We start from the raw sequence: 12,053 nt of genomic DNA, 5'->3' as shown, positions 1-12,053 counted from the left end.
ACGCGGCTTCCACAGGAGGGAAACTGCTGTGACTTGACCCCTTCTCAGAACTCCCTCACCCCCAACGACGGGCCTGCCCCACTGGCCTCTGGCGGCCAGCCTCCGTGGAGCCCTCTTCCGGGCCTGGCGGGGAGTCGGCTGTGCCCGGCCTGCCGTGTGTGGGCATGGCTGACGTGCAGGCCAGGCAGCCCCCGGCACAGCCAGCGTCGGGCGCTGCCTCCTCGGACAGCGGGCCGTCCTCCTTTGCAGGTTTTTGGACGAGGTCCAGTCTCACTCCGATGTCAACAAGATGAGCGTCCAGAACCTGGCAACTGTGTTCGGACCCAACATACTGCGGCCCCAGGTGGAAGACCCAGTGACCCTCATGGAAGGTAACAGGATGCTGGCCACTGGGCTGCTGCAGGGTCAGTGTGCCTGCCCCCAGGCCATCCTCAGAGCCATGCGGCCCCAGGGGTCAGGCGAGCAAGGGAGGCTCAGGCAGCACGCCTCCGTCACTGAGACTCCATGGAGTGCTTGGACTTGCACCCCCCTACCCCTCCTCCTGTGGGGCCCAGCTGTCAAGGGGAAAGGACTCTGACCTGAGGTGGTAACGTGGGCAATCAGGTGGCAGAACAGCCCCCAGTGAGCAAGGTCAGGAGGGGTCGAGAGGTGGGGAGGTCAGTGCCTTGTGCACACAGACATTGCCACTTTACCTCTGAAATTAAGTAACCGTCACAGGCTTCTGGGTGTCAGAGCTTCCCAGGCCTTGAGGAGATTTCCTGTTCTGTAATAAATAACCGACCGTAATACAACAATACAAGTGGGACAGCAGCTGCCCGGTCTGCGGCACACCAAGTGCTTGTTTCTGTCACCTCACCTTAATCTTCACAGCTCCTGCTATGGTTCTGGCCCTCATTATGCAGATGAGGAAACTGAGGCCAGGCTAGGTGAGCTGCCTCACCAGAGGCTGGTCACCCAGACTTACCAAGGGCACAGGTGCAGGCTGGCATGTGGGCGGTCAAGCCCAGGTCGTAGACCCTACCATAGACTGTCCTGGGCGGGGCTGCTGAGTCGTGAGGTGCCCCAGGAACCTCTGCCCCGTGGACGAGGAGTCCTGAGTCCCCAGTGAGTGCCCATGTGGGCAACTGGAGGCCAGAGCCACTGGTCCTGCTACTCCTGACGGTGGGGGTGGGTGGGAGTGGGTGAAGGTGCAGCTCTGGGAGAGCTCTTGCTGGAAGGCCAGGCAAACCCGCCTCAGCCTGCCTGGCTGGGCGGATGCCCTGAGGGCAAGCACTGGCTCCCTCCTTCTCCCAGTTCCTGCTTCATCTCATTCTTTGGTCTCAGAATTCCTTCCTTTACTTTTCCCAGGATTCCTGGTTACCTTCAGTGGGAGGGTCTCCCCAAGCACTCAACCTTCTTTATCCCGGACGGCCTGCCCAGTCTCTGGCTCTCGTGTGGTTGCGGGCACCTTAAAGAATAAGCCAGATCGACAGCTCAATCCTTCCACACTGCCCACTCCCACCATGGACCCCACTATCCACACCAGCCAAGTCCCCAGGACTGGGGGGGCCTTGGAGGCCTTGGCCTAGAGATGGGGGGTTGTGTGTGTGTTGGGAAGATTGTGTGTCATTGTGTGTGTGAGATTCTGTGTGTTGTATGTAGAACTGTACCTGTGTGAGACTGTGTGCGATTGTATATGTGTGTGCATGTGTGTAGGGTTGTGTAGGTGTGTTAGAGTACGTGTGCGTGTGTGTATGTGCAGGATTGTGTGATTGTGGGGGATTTTGTGTGTATATGTGTGTATGCGTGTGCCCTCACACATATACAGCATCTCTAAGACAGGCCCAGCCTCCATCCTGCCCCAGCCCCCAGCAGAACATGGAGGATGGGGTACAGCCATGGCTCTTGCACCTGTGCTGAGCTGCAGCCCCCGAGGCTGGGCCCGGTGCTGGTATCACAGGGCAGTGACGTGGGGCAGCCAAGAGGCTCCAGGGCCCGGCTTCTAGCCTCACCCTGCCAACGCTCACCCAGAAGCCTTAACAGGCATCCTGGGGATGGAGTGGGGCTGGGGCCCAGTGAGGCAGTGGAGGCACCCTGGTTCCTGGTGCTAGGAGGCTCTACATCCAGGGAAGGGCTCCTGGGCCTGCTCCTCTGTCCACCCCTTGCTGGTGGGGGCATGTGGTGGGCAGGCTGCTGCACACAGGCTTTTTGGGGGGTCAGGGGCAGAAGCCCTCCCTAGTTCCTGTGCTGAGAGGCAGCCTGCTGGCTGCAGGGATCCAGCATTCCTGGGTGGGAGGCAGCTCCTCCATGACCGGCTGGCAGGCCCTTGACTGTGAGATATTCTTGCTGTCTCTCTGGCAGGTACTTCCCTGGTCCAGCACCTGATGACCGTCCTGATCCGAAGGCACAGTCAGCTCTTCACAGCCACAGCCACGGTGGGGCCGGCCTCCCCACACAGGGGCCCTCAGCGCACAGTGGGCTGGGGCTCTGAGGAGGTCACAAAAGACAGCCAGGGGGATCCTGGCAGCCCCGGTGCCCCTGGCCTGCCCTCCCAGAGGGCCTCGTCTCTGGATGGGGCCACTGTGGTGGCTCTCACAAGGGCCTCACCCTCAGGCCTAGCTGCCACCAGTTCTGGGAAGAGAGTACAGATTCTGCCAAACTGGAGGTCTTCCTCCCAGCAGTCGGGGTCCCGGCCAGCCAGTCCAAAGGCAGGCAGCTCGGCCCTGGAGATGCCTGCTGTCTCCTGCAGCGGGAACTGGCTCATGAACGGCCTGTCCTCCCTGCGCGGCCACCGCCGGGCCTCATCAGAGGATCGACTCCGAGACTACAGCTCCTCCCAGAGGCTGTCCACCTACGACAACGTGCCGCCACCTGGCCTCCTGCCCAGCTCCCCCAGCGTGGCCAGCACAGCCTGGTCCAGGGCCGCCTCCTCCGGCGAGGCCTCAGCCAGGGGTTCGGTTAGCAGCTGCACGGCCTGCCGGGCCAGTGACTCGTCTGCCCGCAGCTCGCTGCACACCGAGTGGGCCCTGGAGCCCTCCCCACTTCCCAGCAGCAGTGAGGAGCACAGATCCTCGGACCTGGGCCACAGCCTGGACGAAGCAGGCACAGGCCTCAGCATGAGTGGCCCCAGCAGCCCCGGCCAGGACCTCACCTGTGGCCCTGAGGCCCTCCAGGGCCTGGTCACAGAGCTCAGAGCAGAGCTGTGCCGGCAAAGGACTGAATACGAGGCGAGCGTGAGAAGGTGCGTGCAGGGCAGCCCCTCCCCACAGACAGCCTTCGGCCAGCAGGTGTGAGCCGCCTCCAGGAGCCAGTGTGGTCTCTGGGCTCCAGCCATGAAAAGCAGCCTCTGGCCAGGGCTCCCCAAGATCCACATTCTCTCTTGCTCTGAAGGAAGCTTCTTGGAGGCTGAGCTCAGATTGGGAGCAGCTGACCCAGGAGCCAGCACCTTCTGGGGAAAATGCCCTGGGACTGGGTCGGAAATGTCCTGGCCGGAGCCTCAGGCAGCACAGAACTGACCCATTGTGGGCTCTCAGCTGAGTGAAGGGGAGTCAGGGTCCTGCCGAAGCTGGTCAGAGCACCTGGGATGGGGAGCTCAGAGTGGGATGAGGGGCTTGAAAGGGGACAGGGGGCTTAGGGATGGGGAATCAGAGAGGGATGTGGGCTCAGGGTTGTTGTTGTTGGTGTTAGGTGCCGTCGAGTCGGTTCTGACTCATAGCAACCCTATGTACCACAGAACGAAACACTGCCTGGTCCTGCGCCATCCTCACAATCGTTGTTCTGCTTGAGCCCATTGTTGCAGCCACTGTGTCAGTCTATGTCGTTGATAGTCTTCCTCTTTTCTGCTGACCCTGTACTTTACCAAGCATGATGTCCTTCTCCCTCCTGACAACATGTCCAAAGCATGTAAGACTCAGTCTCGCCATCCTTGCTTCTAAGGAGCATTCTAGTTGTACTTCTTCCAGGACAAATTTGTCATTCTTTTGGCAGTCCATGGTATATTCAGTATTCTTCGCCAACACCACAATTCAAAGGCGTCAACTCTTCTTCGGTCTTCCTTATTCATTGTCCAGCTTTCACATGCAAATGATGTGATTGAAAATACCATGGCTTGGGTCAGGCACACCTTAGTCTTCAAGGTGACATCTTTGCTTTTCAACACCTTAAAGAGGTCCTTTGCAGCAGGTTTACCCAGTGCGATGCGTCTTTAGATTTCTTGACTGCTGCTTCCATAGGTGTTGACTGTGGATCCAAGTAAAATGAAATCCTTGACAACTTCAGTCTTTTCTCCGTTTATCATGATGTGGCTTACTGGTCTATTTGTGAGGATTTTTGTTTTCTTTATGTTGAGGTGGAATCCATACTGAAGGCTGTGGTCTTTGATCATCAGTAAGTGCTTCAAGTCCTCTTCACTTTCAGCAAGCAAGGTTGTGTCATCTGCATAACGCAGGTTGTTAATGAATCTTCCTCCAATCCTGCTGCTGAATTCTTCATATAGTCCAGCTTCTCGTATTATTTGTTCAGCATACAGATTGAATAGGTATGGTGAAAGGATACAGTTCCGACACACAGGGCCAAAATGGATCTAAGTCTCTGCCCCATTCTTATTTAGAGTGGTGGGGAGGGGGCACAGAGACCATAAAGGAGGTTGTTGTTGTTAGCTGTCAGCTGAGCCAGCCCCTGAATCATGAAAACCACATGTCCTGACTTTAAACCACTCAGTATCCCCTTTTTCTGTCCGAACAACTGCCTCTTGATCTATGTACAGGTTCCTCATGAGCACAATTAAGTGTTCTGGAATTCCCATTCTTCGCAGTGTTATCCATAGTTTGTTATGATCCACACAGTCAAATGCCTTTGCATAGTCAATAAAACACAGGTAAACATCCTTCTGGTATTCTCTGCTTTCAGCCAGGATCCATCTGACATCAGAATGATATCCCTGGTTCCACTTCCTCTCCTGAAACCAGCCTGAATTTCTGGCAGTTTCCTGTCGATATACTGCTGCAGCCGTTTTTGAATGATCTTCAGCAAAATTTTGTTTGCATGTGAATTAATGATATTTTCCATAATTTCCACATTCAGTTGGATCACCTTTCTTGGGAATAGGCATAAATATGGATCTCTTCCAGTCGGTTGGCCAGGTAGCTAGCTGTCTTCCAAATTTCTTGTCATAGATGAGTGAACACTTCCAACACCACATCCATTAGTTGCAACATCTCAAATGATATTCTGTCAATTCCTGGAGCCTTGTTTTTCGCCAGTGCCTTCAGTGCAGCTTGGACTTCTTCCTTCAGTACTATCGGTTCCTAATCATATGCTACCTCCTGAAATGGTTGAACATCCATTAATTCTTTTGGGTATAATGACTCTGTGGATTCCTTCCATTTTCTTTTGATGTTTCCTGTGTCATTTAATTTTTTTCCCATGGAATCCTTCACTATTGCAACTCAAGGCTTCAATTTTTTCTTCATTTTTTTCAGCTTGAGAGATGCCGAGCATATTCTTCCCTTTTGATTTTCTATCTCCAGCTCTTTGCACATGGCATTATAATACTTTGTCCTCTTGAGCTGCCCTTTGAAATCTTCTATTCAGTTCTTTTACTTCATCAGTTCTTCCTTTTGCTTTAGCTGCTAGATGTTCAAGAGCAAGTTTCAGAGTCTCCTATGACATCCATCTTAGTCTTTTTTTTCTTTCCTGTCTTTTCAGTGACCTCTTGCGTTCTTCATGTCCTTGATGTCATTCCACAGCTTGTCTGGTCTTTGGTTGAACTCGTCACATCTATTCTTGAGATGAGCTCTAAATTCAGGTGGGATATTCTCAAGGTTGTACTTTTGCTCTCGTGGACTCGCTCTGATTTTTTTCGGTTTCAGCTTGAAGTTGCATATGAGCAATTGATGGTCTGTTCAACAGTCAGCCCCTGGCCTTGTTCTGGCTGATGATACTGAGCTTTTCCATCGTGTTTTTCCACAGATGTAGTTGATTGATTCCTATGTGTTCCATCTGGTGAGGTCCATGTGTATAGTCGCCGTTTATGTTGGTAAAAAAAAAAGGTATTTGCAGTGAAGAAGTCATTGGTCTTGCAAAAATCTATCATTCGATCTCCATCATTGTTTCTATCACCAAGGCTATATTTTCCAACTACTTGTCCTTCTTCTTTGTTTCCAAGTTTCGTGTTCCAATCACCAGTAATTATCAATGCATCCTGATTGCATGTTCGATCAATTTCAGACTGCAGAAGCTAATAAAAACCTTCAGTTTCTTCATCTTTGGCCTTAGTTGTTGGTGCGTAAATTTGAATAATGGTCATATTTACTGGGCTTCCTGGTAGGCGTATGGATATTCTCCTATCACTGACAGCGTTGTACTTCAGGGTAGATGTTGAAATGTTCTTTTTGACGATGAATGCAACACTGTTCCTCTTAAAGTTGTCATTCCTGCCATAGTAGGGTATATGACTTTCTGTTTCAAAATGGCCAATACCAGTCCATTTCAGCTCACTGATGCCTAGGATATCGATGTTTATGTGTTCCATTTCATTTTTGACAATTTCCAATTTTCCTAGATTCATACTTCGTACATTCCAGGTTCTGATTATTAATGGATGTTTGCAGCTGTTTCTTCTCATTTGAGTCGTGCCTGATCAGCAAATGAAGGTCCTGAAAGCTTTACTTGATCCACGTCATTAAGGTCAACTCTACTTTGAGGAGGCAGCTCTTCCCCAGTCATCTTTTGAGTGCCTTCCAACCTGGAGGGCTCATCTTCCAGCACTATATCAGACAGTGTTCCACTGCTATTCATAAGGTTTTCTCTGGCTCATTCTTTTCAGAACTAGACTGCTGGGTCTTTCTGCCTAGTCTGTCTTAGTCTGGAAGCTCAGCTGAAACCTATCCTCCATGGGTGACCCTGCTGGTATCTGAATACCGGTGACATAGTTTCCAGCATCACAGCAACATGCAAGCCCCCACAGTACGACAAACTGACAGACACATGTGGGTATCAGGGAGGGATAAGAAATCAGAGAGGGATGGGGGCTCAGGGATGGATGGGGGCTCAGAGCAGGATGGGGGCACAGAGAGGGATGGGAGTCTCAGAGCAGAGTCATTCTGCAGTCCTTGGTGGGGATGGGGGTTGTCCCCTGGAGGTGGGTCCCAGGGCCTGCAGGGACACAGAGTCTAGCAGGCCAGGCTGTGTGGGTGGAGAGGGCTCCAGGTTTGGAGTCTGCCCCAGGCTCACCGAGGCCTGATGGGGAGGGAGGAGCCCGCCTGGACTGGAATCTGTTCCTCCTCCCACTGACCCTACTCCTGGAGGTGTGAAGTATTCTGAGGTTTGCAAGGTGGCTCACAGATGAGGGCTCCTTCCATCCGGGGAACACCCCTGCCAGGAGGGTATTGCCCCTTGGTAAGAAAGAGACTGGGGTACAGAGAGCTGGCCCTGGCCTGGGAGCAGCACCCTATCATCACCTCAGACCCATAGTCCTCTGGCTCCAGCCCCCCATCATGGGCTGATGAGCCCAGGCCCCACCCAGCAGTGGGGCATCCTTTCCTGTCAGAGGCAGGGCAGGCAGAAGGACTCCTGCTTCTAATTCTAAGCCTGGGATTCCCATGGCAGCCCCAAACTTGTGGTGGCCAGGTATGTGCATCTGCTATCTCTGTGGCTGGGAGGGTGGCTGGGAAGGCCAGGGAGTGGTCACAGCAGATGATGTCTGGGCAGGGCCCAGTAGGAAGGAGCTGAACAAAGGAGGAAAGAGAACACCAGGAGTAAGTGAGGAGGTGTAAAATTGTGGGGAAGACCACAGCTGTGGAGAGGGCCAGAATCAGCATCTCCCTGACTACTTGAGGTGCCTCTGACAGCAGTGGGTTCCAGGGTCCTGGCTGCACCATCGTCACCGAGCCACTTGGCAGCCCCTCCCGTGTGGAGAAGGGCACCATTCTGCAGTAAGGAATAAGTGATGGGGGAGGTGCTCAGCTCATGTGCCCTCACCACCCCCACTGGGTGCTCTTGTAGTGCCCTCACCAGCCAGGCGGCCGGCTGTTGCCTTGGTTGCAGGGGTGGTCCAGGTCCAGATTCCTGAGGCCTGGACAGCACAGGAAGGAATTGGGGAGGGGGGTGCCCCTTGCCCAGTCAGCAGGCATTTGGGAGGGGGATCTGTCCATCCACCCATTCACATGGGTCAGCACTGGCCTAAGTGTGGGGGAGGTGGAGAGGCAGGCTGTTTGCCTTCATCCCAGGACACCTCCCTCTGCTCACTCCTTCATTCCCAGAATTGTTCAGAGTCTGACATTTTTGGAGGTGCTGGTGACACAGCCAGGGCCAAAATGGATCCGAGTCTCTGCCCCATTCCTACTTAGAGTGGTGGGGAGGGGGCACAGAGACTGTAAACGAGGTGGTTGTTGTTAGCTGTCAGCTGAGGCAGCCCCTGAATCGTGAAAACCACACGTGCTGAACTGCTTAGCTGTGCTCTTTATGGACGTAGATCACCTGGTCTTTCTCCAGTGGAGCTGCCGGGTGGGTTTGAACTGCCAACCTTTTGGCTAGCAGCCAATCACAAACTGCACCACCTAGGCTCCACTGAGTGCAGCTGAGGGAGATGTAAACTGAGGCATCATTAGCCTGGAGATCTCGAGATGGGACAAGGTCAGTGGGTGTAGAGGGGAAGGGGCCAAGGTCCAAGCTCTGGAGCCTCCAGGATATATAGGTCGGGGGAGGGGCTAGGGGTGAGAGGGCAGCAAAGGCAGGGCTCAGGGACAGGAGGGAAATAGGTGGGGGGTGCTGGAGGCAAAGCTGTCACCCACCCTTTTTGGCAGAGGCCTTCTGATAGCAGGCTCAGGGCTGAAGGGAGGGAGGTGTCATCCTCTCTCCATGCCTCCTGTTCAGGAATGAGGGATGGCGGTCTCGGCTGCACCCTGGATGGGGCAGGGAATCATAACTGCCCACACACTGTATGCTAGGTGTTGTGCTGTACTTGCTGCGTCCCTCGAGGCCGCCATTGTGGGAAGAAAACTGCAGCCACGGGCAAGGCGGTGGTGTGTGTGAGCCAGGACTGTGAGGCAGGAGCAGATAGGAGGGATGTGAGGCTCGAGGGAAGGGGGGCTGAGCCATGTTCAGGGCCAAATGAGCAGCACGGAGATGGTCCAGGACTCAAGGGCAGGCAGGTTCTGCCATGGGCCAAGGAGCCATGGCTCGGTGGGGACAGCACTTTAGCTGGCAGGGGCAGAGGCTATGAGCTGGCAGTGGTTCTGCAAGGGACTGTGGGTGCGAAGGAGCCGAAAAGGCCTCTGATGACGTGAGCTTTTGCTGTTCATGGGGTGGTGGTTTTGGGAGAAGGTGGAGCCGTTCAGGACACACTCCCCGGAAGGTGGAGAGCTTGGTTGTTGGAGGAGACCAGGGACTGTAGCCTGGCACGCACCCGCAAGTAGGAGGCACATGGAGGGAGCAGAATGTATGCTCCAGGCAGAGGAAGCCCCAGGGGAGCTGAGGGGAATGGATGTCCCTGCGCTCAAGCAGGGGTAAGAGATGTCTCTGGGGTCCGTCAGAAATGGGAAAACCCAAGAGCTTGGTATCTTGGACCCAAGAATCTACAGAGTAAAGGCCCGGTGATGCAGACAGGTTGATGCCGTCCCTCAGGACTTTTGGGAAAGAAGTGTTCTTGGAGAGGTAGGTAGACCACAGGAGGCTGGTGGTGAGAAAGGAGTGGGTGTGTAGATTGCCCTTCTGGGTGTGCTGCAGCAGAGAGGAGGCACGGGGAGGCCAGGGGAACTTGGGTATGTCTGCTGGCTAGAGACAAGGAATTGGCACGGGGGATGGATTGAGGGTGTTCAGAAAGAGGGGATGCTTGATGACCATGACGTGTCTGGCCCTGGACTAGGGACTACTGGCTCACCGATGGTGGAGGCTGAGGGGGAAAGGGATCAGCGCGGGCCAGGGACTTTGATGTGGCTGTAGGGGAGCTAAGTGGGACAAGGCTAGGGTCAGAGTAGGGTTTCAGACAAGGATGAGGAGAAAGCCCGGGGTAGCAGTCGAAAAATTGGAGATTGTGCCAACAGAAAGATGGCGTGGTGTCAGGGCGAGAGAGGGCCACTGCCTTCCAGCCCAGATTGGCCACTTCTCTGGTCCGGGGAAGGTCCCAGGACTTCTCTGGAAGAGGTCCTCAGGGTGGTGGGGAGGATGAGGCCCTGGTGCACGGTTGTGCCCACCTCTCACAGGTAACAGTGCCACTCTCTAGGGGTAAGGCAGCTCCCCGTGGTGAGGGAGTTGGGGGGACAGCGGTGGCTGGGGGCTGTAGAGTGGTGGGGGCCCTCCTGGGAATGATGGAAGAGCCACGACACTGGGCACTGCCGCGTCAGTTCAGATGCCAGAGTCATCCAGAGTGAGGCAGAGGACAGGGTGGGACAAATGGGTCCTGAGCCAGAGTCCTAAGGAGTAGGGGACAGTGCTGGGGGCAATAGAGCTGAGAGATCTGAACATGAAGAAGACATTGGAGCAAGTGGGGGCCGAACCAAGGCCTGGAGGCAACCAGGGTGGGTCACTGTTCCCCTCCCTCCTGAGACAGAAAGGATGAAGCAAGGTGGACACCACTCGGGCTTTGCTGGCAACTGAATCAAGCCAGCCAGTGGGAACCAGTGGGGAAGGCTATTGTTAGCATAGGGCCTGCCTGGAGGGGTGGACAGACCTTAAAGCTGCATCCCCCTCCTCCTTGCAGGGCCATAGTCTGGTGGACAGACCTGTGAGCCTCCACAGAAAGTGGTTTGGGCCCTGTGGGGTGTAAAGGAGGTCTCGATGGGAGCTGCTGGGGAGGCTGGAGGACAGCTTCCCCAAGGGCATGAGGAGGAGGTCTGGGAGCGTCTGGCTAAAGGGGGCATCCCTGGAGTGACTGGCTGGCTGGCCTGGGTGTGGGGGGCAGCAGAGGGGGCTGGACCCCTCAGGGCCTCACAGAGGAGGAAAGCGAGGAGCCCCGGCACAGCCCTCTGAGGGGATCTGTCCTGCTCTGGCCTCCCACATTGGTCCCTAATGGGGCAGGCAACTGGGGCTGGAGGTACAGGTGGTCTTGTAGCAGCTCAGGCTTTCCAGTGGCAAAGGAAGGAGTCCTCGGAAGTTTCTGGATTACCAGCTGAGGGGAGGTGCAGGAGGGTGAGGCTTCTGCTCTCTGGTAAAGCCCTGGGCTCTGGTGAGGAGCCACCTCCTTGGGGCCTGCTGGAGCCTGGCTTTCAGCAGGGTACCCTCCCCCACGTGCCTCAGCTGCCTCTCACTTTTGACAAACGAGCAGCCAGAGCCTAAGCTGTGTCTCTCTTGATTTTTTTAAGACTTGAAAAAGGCAGTGCCGATCTGAAGAAATGCATGTCACAGTTAGAGGAAGAGCTGGACCAGGAGAGGAAAAAGTACATGATGCTGGAGATAAAGCTGAGGAACTCAGAGCGGGCGCGGGAAGATGCCGAGAAGAGAAACCAAGTCCTGCAGAAGGAGATGGAGGAGTTTTTTTCAACCCTGGGGAGCTTGACTGTTGGGGCCAAAGGTGCTGGAGCCCCACAGTAAAGGGAAGGGGCGCACACTTCTGCCCCCAGGCGGCTGGCCCTGCTCCAGCACAGAGCTGGCAGCCAGTCCACAGGGGTGGCCTGAGCCTGTGCAGCTCCCCTGGGCCGCAGGCTGGGGGTGCCGGGTGCCCAGGAACCAGCCTGAGATAGAGGTCCTGACGTCCCACTGGGGGTCCAGACCCTGCTCTGACTATGCAGGGGCCTTGGGTGTCAGCAGGGAGCAGTGCCGAGAGCATCAAACCCCGCCCCGTGCCCACCCTAGGCAAGTTCCCCGTGGCTGCCCCCAGGACCTGGGGCTCACCATGAACCTTTTGCATTCTTTATTAAATCTGTTCTGTAAACACAATGCCCAGGTGCCTAGCTCCTTCTTTGTGGCCATTCAAAATGGGGCTCACCAAGTCCCTTTGTTTGGTTCTCACGGGCCCAGCGCCTGGGGCTGCTCTGACAGGCCAGCTGGGCCTTTACAAGTGGGGCGAGAAGCTCAAGCCAGTGTTGTCACAGGCGGAGGCCGGGTATATGCACAGCATGGGCTCCCAGCCAAGCGCC

General features: G+C 55.3%; 1 protein-coding gene across 3 annotated transcripts in view; it reads left to right on the top strand.

The window, feature by feature from the left end:
* ARHGAP22 (Rho GTPase activating protein 22) overlaps positions 1 to 11,843 on the top strand; it is a 229,692-nt gene extending 217,849 nt beyond the window's left edge. For all 3 annotated transcript variants that reach the window (XM_049854933.1, XM_049854932.1, XM_049854934.1), the window contains 3 exons: positions 250 to 371; positions 2,341 to 3,220; positions 11,280 to 11,843. In XM_049854933.1, the coding sequence (XP_049710890.1) occupies positions 250 to 371; positions 2,341 to 3,220; positions 11,280 to 11,508 (1,231 nt within the window). In that variant the 3' untranslated portion in view covers positions 11,509 to 11,843. The remainder of the gene's footprint in view (positions 1 to 249; positions 372 to 2,340; positions 3,221 to 11,279) is intronic.
* Positions 11,844 to 12,053: the final 210 nt, after the last annotated feature.

This window comes from Elephas maximus, chromosome 16 (genome assembly GCF_024166365.1).
Source record: "Elephas maximus indicus isolate mEleMax1 chromosome 16, mEleMax1 primary haplotype, whole genome shotgun sequence".
In the NCBI taxonomy this organism is placed as follows: domain Eukaryota; kingdom Metazoa; phylum Chordata; class Mammalia; order Proboscidea; family Elephantidae; genus Elephas; species Elephas maximus.
Note: the sequence above shows the minus strand (reverse complement) of the source record. Positions and strands in the feature narration are given on the sequence as shown.